This window comes from Stigmatopora argus, chromosome 18 (genome assembly GCF_051989625.1).
Source record: "Stigmatopora argus isolate UIUO_Sarg chromosome 18, RoL_Sarg_1.0, whole genome shotgun sequence".
Taxonomy (NCBI): domain Eukaryota; kingdom Metazoa; phylum Chordata; class Actinopteri; order Syngnathiformes; family Syngnathidae; genus Stigmatopora; species Stigmatopora argus.
The window spans coordinates 11,749,498-11,774,043 of NC_135404.1; the positions used below are offsets into that span (position 1 = coordinate 11,749,498).

Below are 24,546 nucleotides of genomic sequence, written 5' to 3' on the forward strand. Positions count from 1 at the left end.
AAATAAGTAGTCAACATTGATAAGTACTCAATATGAATAAGCGGTCATCTTATACACACATTGAGTCCAGCATTTGTACTTTTTTCCAAATAAAATGAACTAGCAAACGAGGAATTTCAAGTGTGCCATGGGAAATTATATATAAATCACTTGTGGGGTGTATGAAGATTTTTCCACTTCATGTCAAAAAAGTAAAATTAATGTACGTATACTTGTTTTATATTCTGACATTTCGGTTGTTCTTTCAGATGCAATTACGCAAAAGCCTGCTAGAGAGCGCTTATGAGCACATCTTTGCCAATTTGTGGACGAGGAAACGAAGAAGAAGCACGACAAGCCCAACAAGTTAACTTACTGAATGACAACTAAAGTAAAACGTAAACTTTTCACATTTTCATCGCTAACATTTTCCCAGTCCGTTGACAACTCGGCGCATTTTGGTGGGCAACTGCGGGGTCTGCGGCTTGACTCTTTTCCCTTAGGAGGCCACAACAATGCGAGATCGAACGAAAGAATTGGGGAACGTAAGTGTCAAGATGTTCTTCTAGCGTTTAGCTTTAGCATTTTAGCATGCCTAGTAACGGTCGTAATTGACACTTGTCGTCCGCCAAACTCTTCAACTCTGAACCCAATTCGAATGCGTTAAATGTGTCCGTAAAATAACTTGACACTAGTTTCGGGGTCTCCACGTTCGTTTTGGGCGTTGTTATGTCGCTGACTTCCGCTGGAGGATATGCAAAGAAGGGACATTATTTTATTAACGTAAAAGCTTGCACACTAGCAAACACGATTGTCACAAAATGAATGAGTGCATAATTAACTTCTGCTTTTGTCCTGCCTGTCACTCTTTGTTTCTTGCATAGTTCGTTGAATAAAGATTTTTTTAATATTAAGACCATTTAGTTAGAGGCCTAAAAGTTTTTTTTAATTTTCAGACCATTTAGTTAGAGGCCTAAAATGTGTTTTTACATAAAAAGTGTGATATTGAAAACTATGGACGGCAATAAACGTCCAATTCATTTCAATTGGCAGTGAAGGTTTAATTTTTTAAACGACCATTTCAAGTATTTTTTCCAAAATGGGTCACTCAATACATATTTATTGCCCATCCTTTTAACTGCAGATTTAAATAATAAAAACATTTAGGGGAGGAAAAGAGAAGTAGTTTATATAACAAAGGTAATTTATACATTTGTTAATTCAACTCCTTTCAACGCGTGCAGAAAGGCGACGTTTCGGACGAGGACGATGAGGGCAAATCTCTGGTTATCAAACCCGGAAGCTCTTCAGCCAAGGAAGAGAAGGACAATGAAAGCTTCTTTAAAAAGGTGAAAATTATTTTAGCCAATAATGGGACAAATGCTTTAAAAAACAATGTATGACAGGTCCAAGAAATCCACGAGGGTTTGTACAGCCTCAAGAGAATGGTGGGCGACCTTGAGAACAAGCAGAAAACGGTTCTGGCCGTGGCTTTACCTGAGGAAGGTGAGACGGGCTCCTTTTTGTTTTGGCTTTTGCAAACTCCGCCCAGCGTGACGTCGTCGTCGTCTCGGTCCCCGCAGGCATGAAGAAGGAGCTGCAGACGCTGCGAGACGAGATCAAAACGCTGGCCTGTCAAATCCAGAGGAAGCTCAAGAGTAAACATTGCGCTCGCACATTAACTCGGTCATTTTTTCCAACGTTCGGTGTCAATTTAGGCAATCCACTCACTTAGATAGTGTCGCTCGTCTGTAAAGTTCGCTTGTCAATCCGACGCAGGCATCGAACCCAAGAAAGGAGAGGAAGATGGCAAATACGTGTCCGTCAACGCTCGAATGCAGCGCACGCAGGTATTTTTTTAAGACGGTCTCGTTTCCAGAACCACTTCTGAACCTTTTTGACCTTTATTTCTCATTTCCCACGACAGCACGCCATCCTGTCCAGGCAGTTTGTGGAGCTGATGGGCCACTGCAACACCATCCAGGCGCAGTACAGAGACCGCAACGTGGAGAGAATCCAGAGACAGTTCAAGATAAGTTAGTGGCATCGATTTCAGAGGAAAAACTCCTGGAGAGTTTTCCATTATTTTAATTCCATATTTTTTCCTTAGCTGGAAACACGGTGACTGACGAGGAGATGGATTCCATGCTGGAAAGCGGCCAGACGGACATTTTCACGCAAAATGTGAGCGTTTGCTACGATCCAAGGGGTCAGGAAAATTGATCTGGAGTAGATTTGGTTTGTGGCGGCAGATCCTAAGCGACGCCAAGGCCACCAAACAAGCGCTCAACGAGATCGAGTCGCGGCACGACGAGATCCTCAAGCTGGAGCGCAGCATCAAAGACCTGCACGAGATGTTTCAGTACTTGGCCATGGAAGTGGAAGCTCAGGTATTTACGGTATTGCGCTTCCTTCCCCGGCTATAGGCTCACTTTTTAAATATCTGGCGTCTCTCAGGGGGAGATGGTGGACCAGATCGAGCACAACATCAAGCAGTCGTCAAACTACGTGGAACGAGCCAAGGACAACACGGAGAAAGCCGTTACGTATCAGCAAAAAGCACGCAAGGTAACTTTTTCACCCCCCCAAAAAAGATTGTTTCTGCCATTGGCGATCACGCTCACCTGACGTTGCGACGCTCTCCCGCAGAAGAAGATCTGGATCGCCGTCTGTTTGGCGGTGGTGATCATCATCCTCGCCATCTCGCTGGCCGCCTCCTTCTCCTGACACGTCGTGAATCGGCCGCCGTCTCACTTTTGCCTCGCTAACCCTTTAGTCGGCGTTCCCGGAGCGGCGCCTCTCTGTGAAAATGGACCATTGTTTCAAGAGCGGGACGGTCGCGGCAGCGCCCCCTATGGAGCTGGAGCCGTTTGGATAGTACAAAAAGGGCCTTTGCTTTTTAGAATAACTTTGTACATAATCTATGGTGCTCTCCCCAAACATGATCTTTTTAAAACAAGCTGCCTTGGTGTGATCACGCCGTGTAAATACAGATATTTGTGCCCCGATGCCATTGGATTTGCATTTTAACAGCACCACGCACCACTTTTTGTATTTATCATTTGAAAAACTTGGAGCTTGTGAGATGCACATTAAAGTCTTGGAAGTCTCGTGCACTGAAATGGAAAGCTTTTCTTCCACGTCGGTACTTAAAATCAGGTCATATCTGTATTTGGAATAAAAAAAAGTTAAGTTTAGACAAAGGATTGACTGGCATTACAATGGATTTGGTCTTTAGCCCTTCAGTGTCGACATTTAGCCTGTAATAAAAGTTAAAATCAAATCAGTAAAAAGAGAAATAGCCTGGTTAACAGTCCACTTCACAGTATTTAACTCACTGCAGACATCCAATAAATTTAAACTGGGAGGACTGAAGGCTCATCTTCCATTGACAATGGGTTCATAAGAGAAAAACCCAAAACAAATTAAGGGGGCAAAAAAAACTACATTATAAATAAATGGCATACAAATTAAAATCAACTATTTGTAACGAGCACATAAGATTGCATTAGAACCCTGAAATCATGTTTCGTAAGATGTTCCACTAATTTAAATCTCACGGCTTGTAAATTCTAAGCAAATACGTCATTTAAAGCCAAAGTAATTTTTAGCTCTTTTTATTCAATAGTAATTGTCTTAATTGTTCAAGTAAAACAACGTGGAATTATTACAAGGGATTGAAGGAATGCAACAAATAGATGGGCCGTAGGAGGAGGATGAGGAGGGGGCAAACAAACAAAAAAAAGACCATCACCAGAAAGGGATGAGCCGCCAGCTCCCCCCAAATCAATCCCGCACCCAAATTAAATTCATGGCTGCTCCACTTCTGTCCCTGTTAATATTTTACAGACGTGACGAGTAAAACAATTTGGTAGCACAAAATCAGTGAGTTCTTTTCATTTTTTTTTTCCTTTTGGGGTGGTAGTGTTGATGGGCAGGGGAGGGGAGAGGAAGGGGGGGGGCACTTTTCATTGGCGAGACTGAAGGGAAGCTCGCCATTGTGGAATCAAGTGCTTCACAAGGCAAGGTCAGGTCCGAACCCTTTCAAGAGGCACTGGTAACGTGACGCTAAGTCGGTCTCGGGGGCCGGCGGGACCGCGTGGCGTGGCGTGGCCTGGCCGTGATGTGACGAGCGGATGAAAAAAAAAAAATTAAAAAGGGGGTGAGGTGTGCAAATGAGAAGAACCGAGAGAAAGCAAAGAAGCTCCCGCTAGCAGCCATCTTGCCCAGACCGACTCCGGAAAGGATTTCGGTCCGCCCGCTCACCGCCGCCCAGCCTGCTCTCACGCCGATCTCTTCCAGCCGGTCCGGCCCCCCCCGGTCGGCTGCACGTGTTAAGTAAGGTGCCGGGGGGGTCCTCGGGGTGCGCTGACCCCGAAGGTCCGGGCGCTACGATAGGACAGCTCACGTTGGGGCGCTTCATGTCTTGTTGTGGCGTTGCTGGTTGGCCGAGGAGCGCGTGCTGGCCGCCGGGGAGCGGGCCTGGACGGCCGCCGCCGCCGCCACGCTCCTCAAGACGCGGTTGGCCGTGCCCTCGGCTCCGGGCGTCGTCGCCGCCGCCACCGCCGACTCTTGGATGGGCCTGTGGGCCCCGCGGGGGCCTTTGCGGGTCTTGCCGCCCCGCTCGGCGCTGCGGTCTCGATCGCTGCCCGAGGAGGCGGCGCGAGAGCCGGCCCCCTTGCGTTCGGCGTTCTGAGAGCTGACGCTGTGGGCCCGCCGGCTGCTGTCGCTGCTGCTTCGACTCCGGCTGCCGCGGGCGGGCTTTCGGTCCGTGCCCAAGTCGCCCCCGCCGTCCACCTTCCCGCCCCCCGTCCCCCCACCGGCGCCTAAGTCGTTCCCGCCGTCCTCCGGGCGTTGCGCCTCGCCGTCGCCCCGAGCCGCCTCCTTCGCCTTTGCCCCCTCAGATTTGCACCGCTTGTACTCGGGTCCCACCAGGGGGGGCACCAGGGAACCGGGGCACTGCCTGGTGGAACGAGACGCGGGGCGACTGTCCTTGAGGGCCGACGAGGGTTTACGCTCGACTTTCGTTTTGCCGACAGAATTGTTGGGAGGAGAGAGCGGGAGCTTTTTACTCTGAGGTTTGGCGTCAGGAGCGGCGGCGCCGGCGGCAGCGTTGGCTGCGGTTTTAGCCGCGGAGTCCTTGCGGGGCGTGTGACCGGGGGTGTCCACCCTCCCTTTCATGGCGAGGAGCTTGGCCGCCGCGTTTAGCGCCGAGCAGCGCTTTCCCAGGACTTCGGGCTCGGGGGGTCTCGGAGGCGTGTGGCCGCCGGGGGATGGAGAAGAGCCCGCCGCCACCCTGCCCATTCTGGCGGACGACGAGTCGCTGCCGGAGTCGCCGCCGGTCGACGCGTTGGCGTCGGAGCCCGGCGCGTGCTTCTTTCCCCGACGTCGGCCGCCCGGCTCCCGGACCGGGTCTTGGCTTCGGTCGGGGTCTCGCGACCGGCCCCGCGAGCCGCGCGACTTCCCCCTCTTGTCATTGTCCGAGTCGCAGGAGGACGAGGAAGACCCCGAAGCGGAGCTCCGCACCTTCTGCCGGCCGTCCTCGTCCGGCTTGCCCTCCGCCGTGGCCTCTCCCGAGGTGACGTCCACTCGCCGTTTCTTGGTAGGATGGCGGTTTTCGTAGGTCCTCTTGTGGTGGGCGTGGCGAGTGAGGGTGGACGTGGAGCACCCGGACGAGGGCGACGACGAACGGGCCGAGTCCTGGCTGCTCTGGCGGCTGAGGGATCTTTTCCGCGTTGGGGTCTCCTCCGCCGGCGGCTTGATGTCCCACTCGGGACGGGAGTCGCACTTTGCCGACGGCTTTTCTTTCTTCTCCGCAGAAATCTCCACCTTTCTTCGTTTGGTGTCCGAGTGCGCGTCCTGGTCCATCTCGACTTTGTCCGCTTCCGTGTGGTTGGTGCGGTCCGCCTCCTCTTCGGATGGGCGTGGGTTCGACGTCAGGGTCGCGGGCGTCTTTTTGGATTCTTTCGGGGAGGCTTCGCTGGCGTTTTCTACGGTTCGAGACGAGCTCTTCGTCTTGGGCGCTTCTGCGGGTGAGCTGTGGCTCGTGCTAGAAGATGGAGTGACTGGTTGGGGAACGTCGTTGGGGGAGGCGACACCAGTTTGCTCTTCGGAGAAGGCGGCGGATTTTGAGGGGTCGCCGGGTGTCGTCGTGAAGGCAAGGGAAGACGTTTGGCGTTTTGCCGTGTCCGGCGGGACCGGCTCGGACTTGACCGGATCGCTCTTTTTAGAAGGAGCTTCCATCGATGGCGTCGTGTTGGTCGGCAGAGGAGAAGCGGCGCTCGGTTCTACGGGCAACTCTCCGATCTGGTCTTTTCCGTCCTTTTCTGACGCGGGCGGAGACGGCGAGCCGTCGGCCGATGGGGCGCCGATAGCGGATCTGCCAGAGTGCCGCTCTGCGGATGCCTCAGACGGTCGTGAAAGATCTGGTGCTGGAGGAGGTGGCGAGAAAGAGCCCACGGGTTGAGATGAAGGTTCCGAGTTGAGCGCGGTAGGAACCTGCTGGGAAGACGAGAAGGAGGTGAGGGGGTTGGGGGAGGCCACCCGAGGTTCTGCCGTATCTTCATTTGATATGGGGTAGGAGATTTGGTTCGGGTTCGCCGTCGCCACTTCGGACTCTGCCGGCTTTGAGGAGTCCGTTCCTTCGGTTTTGGCGGGCAAACGGTCCCGAGGCGTCGTCTTGTCCTCGGACGTCGATGGGTCCTCGCCGACATCGGGATTGGATTCACCGGAACTTTCTTTGGCGGGTTTTTGCCCGTCAAAAGCAAAGTCCGGAGACGACGCAGAGTCTTTGCGGGGGCGTCCCCGCTTGCGTTTTGGGGAAAGGCTTCCGTCCTCGCCGGGCGAGACGGGTTGCGTGGCAAGAGGAGGAGGAGGAAGAGGAGGAAGAGGAGGAGATGCCGCGTTGAGAGGACACTTGGGGGGCCGGCCCCTCTTTCTCTTGGTGGGCGTCTCGGGGGAGTTGGCGTTGCCCTCGGTGGAGGCGGGAGAGCTTTCCTTCTCGCTTTTCTTGTGCTGATTCTTCCCGCGGAGAAGCTGCAGCTGCTCGCTCAGCTGAGCCGCCATCCGAGATTCCGTTTCCAGTCTTCGCCGGACGGGGAGGTTTCTCAGGACCGGCATGTCGGGGGAAAGGTGGGGAGGGGAATAAGGAGGATACGCTCTGACGGGCTGAAAGTTCCCGGCGGCTGGATTTGGCCCAGAGTCTTGGTCTTGACAAGATTTGGTCGCCGCGTCCGTGGAGGCGCCGTCGCCAGTCGGAGGCCGGGCGTCTTTCGTTCCGTCCTCGCCGGAGTTCTCCTCCACGGACGGCTCCTCCCAAGAAGCTCCCGCTCCGCCCCCTCGCCACCTCTTCTTCCTGGGCTCCTTCTCTTCCACGACGGTGACGAGGCGACCCGGGAGCTTTCGCAAGACTTTGGCCGAGGTGGAGTCTTCCACGTGACCCTTCAGGACCTCCCCGTCGGCCGACTGGCGCTTGCGTGGCGAGCGGCAGCTGGTCGGGGGTGGAGACATGGCACTTTGGTCTTTAGTTTCTTCATCTTTTGCTTGGCGCTCTGCTGGGCGGGGGCTCTCCTCTTTGCCTCTCTTGGGGGTTTTGCTGTCCGTCTCTGCTGCACCGGGGGGTGACGTCGAGGGAGAAGGAGAAGAAGCCGCCGCCGCCGGTGCCGCACTGGCCTGAGGTTTGACGGCCCGCTGGTCTCCGGTAGGAGACGACGAGTCTTTGGAACATCCAGAGGGATCCTGAACCTGAATTCCGGCTGGCGGGATCTTCGGCGGGTCCGCGACAGACGGGGCGCCGGACTCTTTGGCGGCGGCGGCGCGTCCTCGCAGACCGGCGCGGGCCCTTTCGGGCACTTCTCGGGGAGGCGGGGCCTCGGGCTCCATTTCGGGCGAGGCCCCCCGCAGGCGGCCGCTGATCCTCGTGGAGGGCGCCGCCTTGGCCTTGTCTTTCGGCTTGGGTTTGCGTCCACGTCGGGCGGGAGCAGGCTGAGCGGCCTCGGCGGAAGCTTGGGCGGACCTGACATCGTCTTCGTCAGAGGATGCGTGCAGCTTGAGTCCTCCCTCTTTGGCCTGGTCCAGGCCCTTTCTGGCGGCCTCCACTTGTTCCTGAACAGAAAGAAGGAGCGCATTTAAAGTTACTCGACTGGTCACGACCTAACCGAAGATATATTTCCATGGGCTACTTGACATCCGCTCGCAGGAAATTGCTGAAATCTTACCTCGGCTTGTTTCAGTTCTTCTTTGCAGACGTCTTCTAAGGAGGCTTCCAGGAAGTTCATGGCATAGCGTTCGATGGGAGTGAGCTGGAGACGTCAAAGGTGACATTGGGTTAGCATTTTGCACGCGACCGGCACATATTCGCTGCCGGCGAGATGACTCACCTGTTCCACCAGAGCCGCAATTTCCTGCTCCGCCTTGGAAAGCTCCTCCACGTCTTCCTGCTCGCCCGCGTCGTCAAGCGGAATGTTCTCGTTGAACTCCGCCAGCTCCGCGACCTGCTCGGCTTTGGCCTGAGAGGCGGCCACGATGTCCTCTTCGTCCTCGGCTCGACAGAGGGCCTGCGAGACGGATAGACCTTCCCGATAAGTTCGAGTCTTTCCCCCAGATCGCCACGCGGTTTTACTTCCACAAAAGTGGCAAAGTTCGACACTGCTTTGACAGAAACAATCCTGAAGGTAGCGCTACTATCGTTCGACCTCTAAATTAAAAACTAACCTGCTCCAGAATGGTGGTGCTCTGCTTATTGCTAGCTTCCTCGTCCTCAACTTGGGGCACGGACACCTCCACCGCGGCCGGCTCCTTCTTTTCGCTTTCGTTGACGTCGAAAAGGTCCCGGATGGTTTGCTGAGGAACCAACGACAAGAAAGGCAACTTTTACAAGGTTCTCTCTCGTCGGAAGTGACGACCGTTGGCCGCGTGGGTGGAGTCTCGTACCTCCTTGAAGAAGGCGGTGGTGAAGTTTCCTCCTTCAATGGCCATATCTCCCAGCATCCTCTTCTGGTTGGCTTTCTTCAGAATGTTTTCCTCCACGGTGCGTTCGCTGATGAGCCTGATCGCAAAAAAAAAAAAATACATAAGATCACCGTTGTTTCTGCCGTGTCACGCGACCGGTGTGCGTACCTGTAGATATGAACGTCTCTGGTCTGTCCGATACGGTGGCAGCGGTCCTGGGCCTGAGCGTCCATGGTGGGGTTCCAGTCGCTGTCGTAGAAGACCACCGTGTCGGCGCCCGTCAGATTGACTCCCACGCCTCCGCTTCGAGTGGATAAAATGAAGCAGAATATCCGGCGATCGGCATTGAAGCGCTCCATCAGGGCCTGAAAGGGAAAACCAGACCGTCGGGCCTCACGTCGACAAAGTCGTCCGGCGGACGTCGCCACCGACCTGTCTTTGCTCCACTCGGGTGCTTCCGTCAAGCCGCAGGTAGATGTGTCCGTGATAGTTGAGGAACTGCTCCAGGATGTCCAACATGCGCGTCATCTGCGTGAAGATCAGCACCCGATGGCCGCCCGTCTTCAGGTTTCGTAACAGCAGGTGCAGCGTTTGTAACTTTCCTGGATGGCGTCGGCGTTACATTTTCAATCACGCAAAAAAAAAACCTCAGCCGCCGTCCCGCTTTTCTTACCGCAGTCGTACTGGATCAGCCTGAGGTCCGGGAACTGGGTCCGCATGCTGCACTGGATGCGATGGAGGCTGCGCGTCAGCGGCGCCACACGGGTGGACAGGGCCGAGGAGAACAGCGCCTCCTGGTGGCTCAGAGAGGGAGGAGGATGGCAGCAGTGCATGGTGACACGAGAGGCCTCCACCGGCGGGATGGCAAATGTGAACCTGAGGGTGAAGAGCGCACTTTTTTAGACCCATGCCACCTTCAAACCCGTTTTCCATATTGCGGTCGAAAGACGAATCAAAACTCACCGATCCACGATGTCGGATAGCAGCGTCAGCCTCTCTTCGATGCTGTGAATGGCCTTCCCCGCCGGGCGACTGTGACGCCACAGGTCGAGCCTGTGTCGCCACTGCGATACGAGACAGCCGGCGTGGCCCGAGCGCCCCCACTCGGCCTCGGCGACGCGCGGGGCGGCGGGCGTCGGCCGCGGACCGGGCAAGAAGGTCAAGAAGTCCAGAACCTCTTTGCCGTAGACCGGCTTTGCCCCCGAGTGACGCTCGTTGACCCTGAAGATGAAGTCTAGTTTGCTGTCACGTTGCTTCTTGAGGGCCTCCGCCAGGGACGGCTGCCGGGCGGGAAAGGGGATCGAAAGTTCTCGTATTGTAAAGACGAATTCCCGGAATGACATGACGTCTAAATGAGCCCGAACTGACCGTGTAAAAAGGAGAGCGGGGAATTGGACGAGGCCTCATCTTGACAGGTGGCTGGAGTTTGGCGGGAGGGCCGGCTTTGGCTTTCGTTACGGCTGGAGTCTGACTGGTGCTGGCGGTTGCAGTGGCAGTGGCCGTGGTGGTTGCCGTGGCGGCGGCGCTGGGGGTGGAGGCGGGGATTGTCACGGTGGTGTCTTTGCTGGTGCCTTCGTGAGCCGCCGGCTTGGAAGTCGAACACGACGCCGTCGCCTCTGCCGGAGCTGAAGATGACGAAAGCGGACTTAGGTCAGCGGGAATGAAGACGTTTACAATGAATTCAAATAACTACGATGGGGGGAAAATGCGGAAAACGGGTGAGATGAAGAAAGATGAGCCTAAAAGTTTCCCAAAAGGCAGCTACTTCCGGTCTCTCACCTGGCTGCTCGGTGCGAGGCGGAGGAGCCTGCACGATTTTGAGAATTGGGACGGGGGGCGGGGCTTGGTTGGAGGTGGAGCTGGGGATTCTAGGAGGGGCTAGAGTGTAGTGGGCAGTGGCGGGCCCGGGGGTGCGCTGGGCGACCTGCAGCGGGGCCACGCTTCGGACGGGGGTGGCGTTTGGGTGGGGGTGGGAGGACGGCGCGCGGGGGGACGGGGCCACGGCCAGGGTGGGCACGGGGCTTCCCTCCTTGCCTGCTGCCTGACGCACGACAATCTTCACCACGCCGGGAGTGCTCACCACGGAGGAGGCGGTCACTGGGGAGAAACCAAATCAAATGGAATGGATAAGTTCAAAAACCTCAGTAAACCGGAGCCTCGAAAAAACTGGTAGGAGCCTGACACCTTGAGTTGAAGCACCGAGAGGTAGTCGGTGGGCCGCTCCTGGGTTCTGAACCGTCACCTGGGCGGGCTGACTGATGAGATGATGCTGGCCCCCGCTGGACAACAGGTGCATCACATTGGCTGCATGGGGTCAAATTGATCAGTAAATCAGATTATTTCAAAATCAGACGCGGGTCACAATGGTTACTACTAAAAAATAATACTGCAAAAGAACAATTTAAGGCTAATCCAAGAGATTTTTAATATGAAATAGTACAGTCCCTGGTAAAATACAGGCCCCAAAGGGAACAAAAAGACAGAACCAAGGGCAAAAAAACATACCTTGAACAGGACGTCGAGGCGGCGCCGGGCGTATCGGCGCTCCCGAGAGGGTCAGTTTGTTACCCTGCAGCTGGAACGTGACCGGTTTGCTCCCCTGACAAGATGATATGGGCCTCCCCGCCAAAGAGGCGAGCTGAGCGATGCTCACCACCTCGCCAGCTTGGACAGACAGAGGAAAGTCATCCTTTAAATTAGCAGTTTAAAAAAACCAAACGAAGACCAAAGTGACCCGATTTCGTAGCGGGTGGTGCCCACCGCTCAGTTTGAGATTTTCAGGTACAAATTCAACGACTTACAGGGAAGTCTTGCTTGCATGTCTGGACTCAGCAGAACCCTTTGGGGCATGATGCTTCCGGGGTTGGGGGGCGGGTGAACGGGAATGCCAGTGGTGCACGAGGCGGGGGGAGGCGGAGGAGGGCGCACCGTCAGCACATGCTTGGGAATGCTGGATCTCACCGCCGTTTGAGCACCGGGGGGCAAGGCCGTGCGGGGAGGGGGTGCGGTTGTCACTGAACACACCACTGGAACAGGAAGAAAAAACACATTACAGTCTTACAATACATCCACTTACCAATGGCTCAAGGTATGAAATTGGCAGGTCACTTTATAACCTCGCTATACTGTACAGGGCTCTCATTGGCTGTCTCACAACAACCCTCCATTGTTTCTTTGACCCGTTGTCTGCCTAAACTTATGCTTGGAAGAAGCGGTGGGTTGAGTTGGTCGTTGTGTGCCGACCATGGAAGGAGTTTGAGAATTTGCATATAAAGTACTGCTCTACTTACAAAATTTTCAAGTTATAGAACCGAATAATTTTGTAAGTAGAGGTACGACTGTACATGAAATTGTGTTTTTTTTAAGATAAGAAAAAAAATGTTTCTTTTATGGTTGTGTTAGATAGATAGATGACACGGAAAGTCTTCAAAGGTGTAAAAAACATACCTTGTTGAACAACAGGGATGGGCACGGGTGCAGGTGCAGGCGGGGGGACAGGTGCAGGCGCGGAGACCGACGGCGGCGTTGCGACTTCTGGGCTCGGAGGTTTGGATGTCTGAGTGGCGGGTGGTACCGAAGAGCTGGCTTTGCTCACCACCGTGCGAGTGTCGCCTTTAGGAGGCGGGTGCGCCATCCTGAAACATCATTCATTTATTTTTTCCCCTGTTCTGCTTATTTTCCCAAGGGCGGTGGGGGTGCTGGACAAATTTTATGCCGTTTTTCTCAGCAACATGATTAGGTACTTACCGGTTGACCTTCATGCGGATCGCTCGGGGTCTTGGCAGCGGTTCGGGAGACTCAACGATCTCCTCGATGAGCTGCCGGCTGACCTTGTGCTTGGGTACGAAGACGTCCGCCTGGTAGCGGGAGACGCGCCCTTCCAAACCCACCAGGTCGAACATGGAAAGGTCACAGCGCTGTGGCCAAAAAGAGGAGAAAACAAAAAGAAGCTGGAAATCCAGAGTGCCGGTGGAATATCAACACTGGCGATGGGACGCCAACCTTCATGGGGGTCACCTCCAGGGCGTCCAGCACCAGGGAGGCGGTACGGAAAACAATGGGCTTGGTGATAAAGGGCGACTGGATGGGTCGAGGGTCAAACAGGTTGGGGTGGTTGCAGACTTTCCGGAGCTGCATCAGGATGTTGATGACTGACATGAAGTGCCCGCTAGCCAGGGTCTCCTTGGTCCTAAGAGCAACGAGAAGATCGGAAGGGAGATGAGAGGTCGCCAGAATTGGAAAAAGTCCTCCAAGCGTAGTCAACTCACGAGGCCTGCGCCATAAAGTCGTCGTAGAGGAAGCGCTGTCTCTTGGAGAGGCGGCAGCGCACCACGTGCTCGTATTTTTTGGGCATCTGCTTCTCCACGTCGGCCTTGATCCTCCTGAGCAGGAAGGGCCGCAGGACCTTGTGGAGCCTTTTGACCAAGCCCTCGTTGTATTCCTGGCTGCCCTCGATCATGCCCGTCAGCGGGTTGGAGAACCACTCCTTGAACTCGCGGTGGGATTGGAAGACGTGCGGCATCAGGAAGTGCATCAACGACCACAGCTCCATCAGGCTGTTCTGCAGAGGCGTTCCCGTCAACAGCAGACGCCGGTGGCTGCCATCCAGAAGAAAAGACGGCCGTTAGGTACAGCCATTCCATTTTAACTTGGGCTTCATTAAAAAAAATGAACAGAAACAAACAGGGCCATAGCCATAAATTAGCAAGTCACAAAGCATTTGTTGTTTGCTAGTTTCTGTCATGAGCTTAATTGCCCAAAACCAAAGACCTCTAGACTTACAGAACGACAACAATCTAAGCAAACAGTTCTGGAGCCACCAAATTGGATTCTACTTCATGCTAGATTTTAAGTCCATCTCGACTGGTCTGCGTGGAAATTCAATAACATCAAGGACAATAGGCCTCCTTGTCATCGTCACGGTGTCCACAAACAGGGAGGAAATGGCTGAAGGCCACGTGACTAATGCGCATTCTCTCGTGTACGCTGTAGTAGAAACCTGTTAAAGTTGAGCAGGCTCTGCCAACGTTGAGACTTGAAGTTCTTAATGTTCTGCGCTTCGTCCAGGATCAGGTAACGCCAAGACTTGCGGCGGAAGGCCTGGTGATCCTGCAGCACTAGCTTGTACGAAGTGATGCAAACGTGGAAGGCGTTGGGCTTGGTCCAACCCTGACAAAGAAGAAAAGTCCTTTCACTGTCAAACTGGGCTTCCCTGGTTCTCAGACGTCCAATCCATGTCAAGTGGGAGGGACTCGATGATTCAATTACCGCTCTCGACCCAAAACCAATATTTTCCATTGTGAATGAAGTTACCTGTCTTTTTAGCTTTCTCTCTTTTTGGCTGCCAAAGTAAGTTAGGATTTTAAATCCTGGACACCAGCGCTTCAGCTCCATCTCCCAGTTTAACATCACACTGGTAGGGACGATGATGAGATGAGGGCCCCAGTTATCTGCATTCAACCATATACATCCTCAGAAAATCGTCAAGAAATAAAATAAGACGTGGTCAGACGAGGTCAAGGTTACTTTTTTCACAAGCGAGGTGAGCGAGCAGGGCGATGGTTTGGATGGTCTTGCCCAAACCCATTTCGTCGGCCAGGATCCCGTTGAGCTTCTTCTCAAACATGGTGACCAACCAGTCCAGGCCGATGTGCTGGTACTCTCGGAGGGTGCCGTGAAGCAGGAAGGGGATGGGCGTTTTCACCTGGATCACACGCAAGAGATCTTCCGGTCAATATTTGCACTTTCATCAATCGGTACGCTAGGGCAGCATTTCAATTAGCCGGCCATCTTTACGAGCCGAGTTCCGCGTCGGTCTTTCTTCAATGGCTTTGACAAAATCTCTAGTAATACCTTGACATACGAGAAATTTGAGATACAAGGAAAATTCCGAGCAAATTTTGCCCGGAGATACCGGCAATACGAAACGGTGAAGATGGTGAATTAGAACCATTTAAAACATGTTTTTCCATTGTAATATCTTATTTTTGGGTGTTTTTTTAGAGGGTGGGAACGGATTAATTTGTGTTTGGTTATTTTATGTGGGAAAAAATGATTTGAGATACGAGTGAATTAACATACAAGCTTGGTCCCGGAACGCATCAAGCTCGGATCTCAAGGTATTACTGTATCGGAGTCAAGTGATACCAGAACTGTTGGAGTGAATGTACTTTTTGTTATATGTAATGGTAGTTAGTTGTGTCATTTTCTAATGCAAAATATGTATTTTTTTTTTTCAAAGAAAATTTCACGGGTAACTTTTAAAATGCTTTCTCGGCATTCTACTTCCAATTATCTGTATGTAAAATATAGTATTGTACTATATTGGTAATGCCCTTCCCTGATAAGCAACGCCACGTGCTTGCGGTCGGCCGGTGCAATCGCAAGGCACGGTGGGCGTGGCCCAACTGGCATTTCCTGCCTTTTGTTTGGATGAGTAAAAGAAAGGCAGCTGACCTTGGTGGTGGCCAACGTGTAGCCTTTGGGTTGCAGGCTCTCCGCGGTGGCCGCAATGTGGCTGATCTCTTTCTTTGGCCTGGAGGCGGACGAAGAAGACGGGCTGTGGTCTCCTCCCTCCTTCAGCAACACCTCCATCCCTTCGTCCGCACCCTCCTCTTCCTCCTCCCCCTCCTCTTCGCTCCCATCCTTTTGGCTGTTTTCCTCCTCGTCGCTTTCCCTCGGAGAGGCTGAAATGCGTTGGGTTAGCCCGGGGACGGCCACCACACCGTTAGCGGATTCTGGCTAAGAACCTGAGGAGGAAGTATTGCTTTCCAAGTCACTGTCTTCTTCATCGCTGTCGTTTTCTTCGTCGCCGGACGCCTCCCATTCCGAGCTGGCCTTGGAGGCGGGGACGGAGGCGGAGGCCTCCTCCACGTCGGAGGCGTACGCTCCTTTGTACTTTTCCAGGAGCTCCTCCATGCTCATGTCTCCTGAGGAGGGCAAAGCGTGGAAAATCAGATGGTGAATGGCGACTTTATACATATTAAAATCATACCTACAAACTTTTTTGACAAAGATACAACTTGTCAGGTAGCCATTTAAAATGCAAAAAGAGTAGAATAGTCAACAGACCCTCTTTGGCTAAATCATCCAGTTCTTCTGCATGATCCATATTTCCTTCCACCTTCTCCTGGGCGGCGATGGTGTACTCCTCATCTTCGGCTGAAAACCAAACAGGAAAAAAAAAATATGAACACTACTCCAAATGAAGCATCTCATTCATTCATAAATGTGACATGTAAAACTTCTGAACGCAAACATGTTTTTTTAATTGAAAAAAAAGATTTTGTGGGTGATCCATCATGGGGCCATGATTGAAATTCATGGATAAGATTGAACAAATTCTCCACAATAGAACCCATTATTTCCCAACCTTTTTTGAGCTATGGCACACTTTTTTGCATTGAAAAAAAATCTCAATTTAATTTAAAACTATGTCATCTATATTAACAGGAATCACACAAACCTCCAAAATTATTGCAAAATCAAATTTTTCACAGACCTGTCTGCGGACCCTGAACAACTTCCGGCAAAAATAAGTCCTGTTTATAATTGCATAATTTGGACTTTTGTCCAAGTATGACTTAAATCTCCTAAATTTACACGAAAAAAAATGTGCTTTACGTGGGAAAAAGTTGATGCCCAGGGAACCCAAACAACTTGCGGTTCACATTAGAGCAAAAATAAGCAACAAAATGACTGTTTCACCATTTGAATCTACTATAATCTATAATTTAACGTTGATCAGTTTGATCTTAATCTTGCAATAGTTCATTTTTCTCTCTGAATATTACATTGGATGACTTCTTGCAATTTCCCGCGGCACACCTGACCACTGGGAAACAGCGATAGAACCTCATTAATATGTTAAATCTCACCATCCTCCTCATTGGCGGCAAACTCTCCATCTTCCTCTTCCTGCTCTTCGGACGACGATGACGATTCCTGGGCGCATTCCTCATCCGGGACGGACTCCTGTGCAAAACCAATCATGGATTGGTCAAAGGATAACAAACACTCAGCCCCGTAAAGCCCACCGTGTCCCGACTTTAAATAATCAAGAGTATCTATCTGATGGGCATCGCACCCGCGGTTGTTGGAGCGTGCTGAGCAGCTGGTCCAGGGGAAGCGTGCTCTCCTCCTTGAGCAGTTCAATCTCCCTTCGCCGGCTCTCGGCGTCGTTGCCATCCTGCTGCTCTTCCACCTCGATGGTCTCTTCGTCGTCGTCCTCTTCGCACGGAGGCTCGAAGTCTCTATCTGCGCGAAGACGTGAAATAATCCGTCACGTTCTCCGAGCAAAAACAACATACGATACATCTTACATATGACATCAGAGACACCATGCTTTTTGGTCAATCGGAGTTATAGTGAAACGAAATTGCCAGAACACAAAATCTGCGAGAATGTACAATCAAAAGGGAACAAGCAAATGATTGGATGTGGGCATAGTTAGGGCAACCCGTGGAAAAGTTAATAAGTCTGAGGGATAGTGTAGTGACAGAGGCAGTTTCAAACAGGTTGGGTGAGTTTTAAGCTTCTACTAGGAAGGGCCAGAACTGGTCCTGGGCCTGTTGTGCCACTTTTGTCTGTCAGCTCCAGATTATTTACCAGCATTCAGACATTAAGATAAAAAGGCCTGGTACATTGAACAGCTCTTTTTTTTTAATTGTCATGTATAAGTGGTGTTTGGCTATGACAATACCAGTGGGAAAATAAAGGATATGTAGCTAGAAAAAAAGTAGACTCCAAGGTTTTTCCCACAATCCTTTTTTTAAAGCACTGAGCAAAATGAATGCAAATGTATATTTTGCAGGAATAAAAAACATTGTTCACCTTCTTCATCGGCATTGGAAGGCACAGACGATGTCTTGGTAGGAGATGGGACGGATTCCGTCCGGCTAGCGGGAGCCAGAGATTGGCTGAGGAGGTCCGAGTATTTCTCCGTCTGACCGACAATGAAATCCAGCTGGAGGTCCAGAGCCTTCTTCCTCTTTTCTTCCAGGCGAGACTGTTGCTTGTACTGAACCACCTTTGGGGGACAGCAAAGGTCTTAAACCCGAGAGCCAAAAGTCCAGATTCAAAACAAACTGCACTGAGGAATTCTAAATGAGTTGAAACTTTTGGGGGGAACATCTCATACCTTCTCCACGCTGCTCCAAAAAGCCCGGACCTCCTTGGCAATGGACGACGCCACCCTCCTGATTTTTGCATGCTCGTCTCTCTTGGCCTTTTCCTCTTTTTGTCTGACTTCCTCGTGGTGACGCATGACCATCCGAACCACCTTCCTGGCCACGCCCCTTTTCCAACGCCTCTCCTGGGCGAAGTCGGCGGACAGCCACTGCATCTCCTCGCACAGGTAGTCCCAGTGCACTTTGGGTTTGGGGGGCTCCACCAGTCGATTGAGGCGCTTGGTAGACCAGTAGCCCTCTCGCTTCAGTGCCCCGCTTCGGTTCTCTATATCGGCCTCCTGCGGAACGACCGCAAGCGTTTGGCCAAAGTGGAAAAACATCGAGCGTGACGTTCACTATCAAATTGGATTTAATGGGTGACCGAGCTCACGAGAAAATTTGAGTTTGCATAAAAATGAAGAAAATCGCAAAAAAAAATGATGACTGAATCGTGGGTACGTACGGCTTATATGCGCACAAATATGACTTGACATGCAATGAACTGCAACGTGACAAAGATGGAACGCCATAACTCGAGAAAATGTGGCCGATACGGTCATTTGTTTTAAAATAGAGAAAAGATAAACGCTAGACTAAGTTTATTTTTCCGTCTATTTTCCCTTCAAAGTAACGCATTTGTACTCCCTATTAAAACCATGAATATGAAGGTGAAAATTGGGAATCAGGAAGCGCCTTATACGAGAGAGATTGTCAAATTCAACCATTTTGAGGGTGCGGCTTATACGCAGATACGGCTAATATGCGAGAAAATACGGTAGTTCCTATTCACACACTATTATAACTACTACAGAGTGCTTGTTTTTGTATTTCTGCACTGGGAGTGTCTTTGCCCTCCTTTATTCAAATGATGGCCCCAAAAATAAACAGCTGGGTCTTCTAAGTTTAGCCCCAAAAAATTGCAATTACAACAACAAAGATAAAAATGAAGTACGGTGAAAAAGGAGCAAGATTACGAGACAAGTCGGTAAACAACTTCGGGTTCACGTTAGCTAAAAACAAGGGCGGTAATGTAACGAGTGGGGTTATGAATATGTTCCATGTTGAGTGCCGTGTTTTTCGTAATGTGTATTGGTCTAATCCACTTACGTGTTTGGCTAACTCGGCCATGTCAGAGCGCCGCTCGCCACGCTGCCGCTGCGGAGTAGAATGATCGGAAGGCGACAACATGGAGCCGCCGAGGGTCCCCAAGGACGTTGGAGACACGAACTTGCCGTGGGGCCCCCGGATAGGGGACGACTTATCTTGCGGGGACCCGGCCCAATCGCTACCGGCTGAAGGTTCCAGGAAGGAGGAAGAGGTGGACGGCGAGACCCCATCCGCTCGCCACTGAAAAACATCAAACGATGATAAATTGCGTTACAATGTGTTCATCTCATTTTGAGGTATTTTTGCAGCACAGGCCGTCAATTGCGGCTAAACTCAAGAAATCAAGCTTACCTTGCGTGTCGAGCTCGGGGTGTTTTTCCCTGCCGTTTCGACATCCTCTTCGCTGCCTTCTCCTTCGCTGCCATCTTCTTCGCTGACCTGTCCTGAAACGTTATCTTCCTCCTCCTCGTCAAAGGGGGAGTCGTGGCGGCCCGCCAAGTCCACGGCGCTTTCTTCAAAGCCGCCGGCCGTCGGGTTTGAAGTCCCGACCGCGTTTAAGGCCTCGGACTGGTTACGACACGAAGCCGCCGCGGTCCGTCCGCCACCGGGCTTGGTCCCGCTCGTGGCCGCGGGCGAGGGATCGACGTTCTGCTTGAACAACGACGTGGCTCGCTTCAAGAGAGACGCCGGTTGGATGAGCAGCAACTTTGGATTGTTACCTCCCACGGTCTGAGCGATAAAAGCCTCCTGCCGAGCTCCCGTGGACACCGAGGAGCACTGGGCTGGATCTGCGCCGGGGGGTTCTTTGGTTCCAGCGGGAAGGGAAACGCGGGCCTCGGGCGTGGTGTCGGAAACCCCCGCCCGCTGGCATTTAGCGTCCTCGATTACCCGCGGGCAGGCGCTCAAGACTTGAGCCGAAGTCTGCTCCGTGGGGAAGGAGTCCACCTCCAGCAGACAGACCCGATTGGAGGAGTCCAGTAGCAGGTGCTGTCCCACCGCAGCCACGGAGAGACTGCGGACGTTGTTGCCGGGACACACCTGTTCCCGGACTTCCTCGTCTTCCTGCTGGGAAATGATGACCGTTTCGGCGTCGGCGATGGCGTGGAGGGCGGGTTCCAGCTGGGACTCCAGGTCCTCGGAGGAGTCCAACAAAGCGTTGAACAGGTTGACCTCGTATCCCGGAGAGTGAGGAATCTGCACGCTGGTGCTGACGCACACCGTCTCCTCGGCCACCTCCTCCACCAGGCCGCAGAACTGGTAGACTTCCACGTTCTGCGTCTCCAAGTCCACGTGGGCCCCCACGCTCTCCTCGTAGAGCTTGGCCTCGGCCGGCGCGTGCTCCGTGACGATGGCGGCCTCGCACACGCTGCCGTCGGCGCGCTGGAGGAGGTAACTCTGCTTCAGGTGCACGTTGGACCAGGCGCCCCCCAGGTGCGCCGCCTCGCTCACCACCACGATTTGCTGCGAGTCGGCCGAATGCACCAGTTCCGAAATGGTGGGCGTCTCCTCCGGGGGGCGGGATGGTTCCGACTCGGCTGGTGGGCCCGAGTCCAGCGCGGGGAAACCGTTGCTCGATTCCTCCGGGACGTGGGCGGTCTGAGCGTGCCCCGTGCTGTTCAACGACTCCGGCGCGAGTGAAGATCCCGATTCGAGTCCTGCCGCGTTTGGGGTCTCCGGTGTTTCGGCGGAGAGTGGAGTTGCTTTGTTTGAGGCCTCGTGGACTTCCATAACGTCCCGTCGCACCTCTTTGGAGACTCGAATTTGTTCGCTGCAGTTTGTGGGCGCCGACGCTCGGTCGGCCTTTTGCGTTGAGTTTGAGGCGGACGACGCCATTTTGCCGGTAGATTCCGGGTGCGTTTCGGTTCCAGAGTTGCGCTCCGAACCCTCTTGCCGACCAGCCGACAGTCCGGCGCCCCCTTGCGGAGACGGGATATGACGCTTGTCGCTATTGGAGAGGTTTGGCGGAGCAGAAACGGGAAGAGCGTTTTGTTGCGATCCTCCGAACTTTTGTTGCTGCCTGAAGTCCTCGGTGTTGGACGAGTTGACGCCGTCCTTTCGGGGAACGTGCGCGTTAGCGTCGGCGCTAATTTGCAGCGAGGGAGCGGTCTCCATGACCGGGAATGCCGAGTGGGCGCCCTCTGGCGAGGGAGGGAGCGGGCGGGGGGCGGCGGCAGCGGCAGGCTGCGGGACATGCCCAGGTGACTCCGCAGACACATTGTGTGCGGCCTGGGGCTTGCCACCCAGCACATCCACGGCCGGAGAGGCTCGCTGCCGCGGCGCCGCCTCCCCGCAGCCTCCTTCCTCGCTGCTGCCACACGTTGCACCTGGGGGAGGAAACAGGATTTCCCTAGTCAACCACCATTTTGCACGGGGGACAAATTCCAGAACCAAAAATTGGTTATGCGAGGACCTCAAGCTACCACACTACATATAATCAACGTATTTACGCCATCAACATTACCCAAAGGATAAAAATAACAAGTCCGCTGATGCTAACATTGCTAATTCTCTTACTTTTACAACAAGTAGAGCACATGTGTCAAAGTGGCGACCCGGGGGCCAAATCTGGCCCGCCGCATCATTTTGTGTGGCCCGGGAAAGTAAATGATGAGTGCCGACTTTCTGTTTTAGGATCAAATTAAAATGAAGAGTATAGATGTATATTCAATTTCCTGATTTTCCCCTTTTTAAATCAATCATTGGAATTTTTTAATCCATTTTTTCTGTTTTAGTTCAAAAATCATTTTGTAAAATCTAAAAATATATATAAAAAAAGCTAAAATAAACATTGTTTTAGATCTATAAAAAACTGAATATTCAGGGCTTTTAATCCAGTTCTTTTAATCAATTTATAAATAAAAAAAATCTAAATATTATATCTAAAATGGTCCGGCCCACGTGAAATCAAGTTGACGTTAAAGTGGCCCACGAACCAACCCGAGTCTGACACCCCTGAAGTAGAGATATGGAATGATCAAAAATGCTAATGTACTCTATCTTTTTTCTGATTGTTTCCAACTTTGTGGGAAGAGTTTGAGGATGGCCAATTTCGTTTCAACACGACAGGGATGAACTTCCCTTAAATTCTGTAAGGTAAAGCTGACCCTGCCAGACAATCGCAGGCGTATACTGTTGCATCCCATCCCGTTTTTTGCCCCAAATATTTGGCTTCTCACCTGTCTGTGGAGTGAGACACAGATCCTCTGTGCTTTCTACTTCCAGGATGCTGAAATTAGGGTGCCCTCCACATGTTCTTGGGAAACAAACAGACGGGGAACTTTATTAATCAATGCAAAACAGAGGCCGGCGCCTGTCGTTAGTACAAGTTACTAAATGAACAAGTCATCGCATCAATGTCACAAGGTGCGAGGTGATGGGGTGCCTAGCTCACTAATGCTGTTACAGCCTGCCGAGCTTGTGTGTGGAGTGCATCCTGCAGCAGTAATAAAATAAAAAAAGGTGGAAAAAATGATTGAACTTGTGTTTGCTGCATTCGCCCACAGGAAGAAGCCTGCAGCACACGTTCTCTCACACCACAAGCCGGCGAACCAATGTGTTGGCCTCCACTCATTCATTTCAGTTCCTTTTAGAGGAAACAAAAAAGGAAAAATAGAACCCTCGACCACAAGCCGAATGCTAATTACAAAGACAGCTCATTTGGAATCTGCATTTAGCCAATTCACGTCTGGGCTCGCTTGGTTTACCATTGCTAGCTTAAATGAAAAGAACTGACACGTAGCGGTAGCAGTTTCGTATTTGTAAAACACACTCAAAGAAAAGCAAAATTCGCCGTCATAAAAGAGGACGTGAAATTTGCGCGTTCGCAATGCCGGTTTGGCTAGCACGGCTAGCTTGTTAGCTAGCGAGCGAGCGTCGGAGGAAAACAGTGCTAGGGTGGCACTAGGCAGCTAAACAAGCGAGCTACGGGGAGTTAGTCCGCTAAATTCGTGGGAAGCGCAGGCGCCGCAATCCCACCCCGCTTATGTAATGGTTTTATTTAATGCTTTCAAACGTGACAAGTTGCTTTGAAGTGGGCCACGGTGGCTGAAAAAGTGCCATTAAAAGCCGCTTGTGCATGTACCACAGATGGGGAACAATCGCCCGTGACGTCAGGACGCGGGGAGTAAAATGTTTTATTAAAACCAAAACAGATTTTTTTCCCGTTTGAATACACACGGAAAATATATAGTTAACGTTAATATAAAAAATTGAAATCGTGTTAGAAATGTTCATAGACATTTTATAATTTTGGACGGGGCAATTAGGGGGGCTCGCGCAATTCCAATGTCGGGTCGTAAGAAGCGACCACAAAGCCGTGGCACTTTAAAATGTCATTTAATGAAAAAAACTACCAGTCAGTTGGGGATCCTATTCAAACCACGACGCGTCAAATAGTGTCCGGTCGTGGCTGCTTATGAATGCGGACAACCATTCACGAGAACGAAAGCAAACAACGTGCAATGTACTAGTGTTGTGTCGTAAGTCAAAGCCCCCCTTCAAGTCTCTCATGACTTCCTCTTGGCCCCCACCCTTTCAAAGGCCGCCATCTTAAGTTCCCACCTACCTGAATTTTCCGACCAGTTTTCTTTTACTAAATTCTCGTTGAAGGAATCGTCATCCGTGCAAAATCGCACTCAATCTGTGATAGCGGTGGTCCAAACTGCCTCCCGGTACCCAACGAGGCAGCGCTCGGCCTCGATGAAGAAGTTAAATTGGGGACCGGGAGAGAGTGTCTTTCGGCGCAGAATGTAGCGGTCGCGGGGAGGAGACTTAGCGCAGCGAAATGGTGGAGCACAGCGGCTCCTCGCAAAGTACACAACACACGCCAACTCTCGCGATAGCTCCACCGGCGCGACCTTTCAAATGTCGGCAAGGTTGCTGCCGAATTACCACCTTAAAAAGCACAAATTAGATGGTTAGTGTACACAAATTAAAGCAACGGAGTGTTTTAAACAAATACGAGTTGTTTTAAATCTTACAAAGAATGTAAGATTAAGCACAAACGGGCATTTCGTGTCATCAACATGCGCCCACCTTACTTAAAAAAGGGACACTTACGCTCACTTTTACAAAGGAAAATGTCCCAAAATGAGTTTTTCCCCATTACCAAAATATATATTTACGTCCAAACACGTATTTCCTACTATACATAAATTTCCAAATTGTCAATACAGTATTTCTTATTAATAATGCATTTGAATATTAAATGCAGGAAATACACGCAAATATTACACTTCTGTGCTATTGCTGACACTAGGTCCAATCCATTCGAGTGGGGAGGTTGGCAGCAATTATTCAATGGATCAAAAGTCCCTCTATAGGTCGTCCAATCGCTCCCAGTAAA

General features: G+C 51.8%; 2 protein-coding genes and 1 long non-coding RNA gene across 3 annotated transcripts; 1 reads left to right on the forward strand and 2 right to left on the reverse strand.

Moving 5' to 3' along the window:
- Positions 1–273: 273 nt before the first annotated feature.
- stx4 (syntaxin 4) lies at positions 274–3,101 on the forward strand. Its single transcript, XM_077626011.1, has 10 exons — positions 274–524; positions 1,224–1,328; positions 1,386–1,485; positions 1,563–1,637; positions 1,759–1,829; positions 1,907–2,015; positions 2,090–2,163; positions 2,232–2,369; positions 2,437–2,547; positions 2,629–3,101. Exons 1-10 carry the CDS (start codon positions 495–497, stop codon positions 2,704–2,706), a joined length of 891 nt encoding a protein of 296 aa, XP_077482137.1. The 5' UTR covers positions 274–494; the 3' UTR covers positions 2,707–3,101.
- A 479-nt stretch (positions 3,102–3,580) lies between these two features.
- On the reverse strand, positions 3,581–18,403 carry srcap (Snf2-related CREBBP activator protein). Its single transcript, XM_077626467.1, has 28 exons — positions 18,068–18,403; positions 17,761–17,956; positions 17,015–17,184; positions 16,806–16,902; positions 16,000–16,089; positions 15,678–15,857; positions 15,385–15,614; positions 14,455–14,632; positions 14,242–14,378; positions 13,928–14,097; positions 13,197–13,526; positions 12,931–13,117; positions 12,676–12,845; positions 12,376–12,563; positions 11,730–11,954; positions 11,434–11,592; positions 11,113–11,232; positions 10,708–11,025; positions 10,297–10,553; positions 9,892–10,208; positions 9,602–9,804; positions 9,361–9,530; positions 9,097–9,293; positions 8,911–9,025; positions 8,692–8,820; positions 8,358–8,534; positions 8,196–8,279; positions 3,581–8,082 (listed from the first exon to the last, which is right to left on the reverse strand). The coding sequence occupies exons 1-28, from the start codon at positions 18,269–18,271 to the stop codon at positions 4,399–4,401; spliced, it is 8,682 nt and encodes a 2,893-aa protein (XP_077482593.1). The 5' UTR covers positions 18,272–18,403; the 3' UTR covers positions 3,581–4,398.
- Positions 18,404–21,270: 2,867 nt separating this feature from the next.
- LOC144092917 (uncharacterized) lies at positions 21,271–24,031 on the reverse strand. The gene is made up of 3 exons (XR_013306172.1): positions 23,767–24,031; positions 22,379–22,455; positions 21,271–21,526 (listed from the first exon to the last, which is right to left on the reverse strand). It is a non-coding gene; the product is annotated as an uncharacterized LOC144092917 (long non-coding RNA).
- Positions 24,032–24,546: the final 515 nt, after the last annotated feature.

Bases quoted from the DNA above. Each gene is read 5' to 3' on its own strand.
- stx4 (XM_077626011.1), top strand. From the start codon at position 495: ATGCGAGATCGAACGAAAGAATTGGGGAAC. The intron at 525-1,223 runs GTAAGTGTCAAG...CAACGCGTGCAG, and splicing joins GAACGAAAGAATTGGGGAAC to AAAGGCGACGTTTCGGACGA. The intron at 1,486-1,562 runs GTGAGACGGGCT...CGGTCCCCGCAG, and splicing joins CGTGGCTTTACCTGAGGAAG to GCATGAAGAAGGAGCTGCAG.
- srcap (XM_077626467.1), bottom strand. From the start codon at position 18,271: ATGCAGTGGCTGTCCGCCGACTTCGCCCAGGAGAGGCGTTGGAAAAGG. The intron at 13,527-13,927 runs GTTTCTACTACA...TCTGGATGGCAG, and splicing joins AGCCTGCTCAACTTTAACAG to CCACCGGCGTCTGCTGTTGA. The intron at 8,821-8,910 runs GTACGAGACTCC...TTGGTTCCTCAG, and splicing joins CCACCGCCTTCTTCAAGGAG to CAAACCATCCGGGACCTTTT.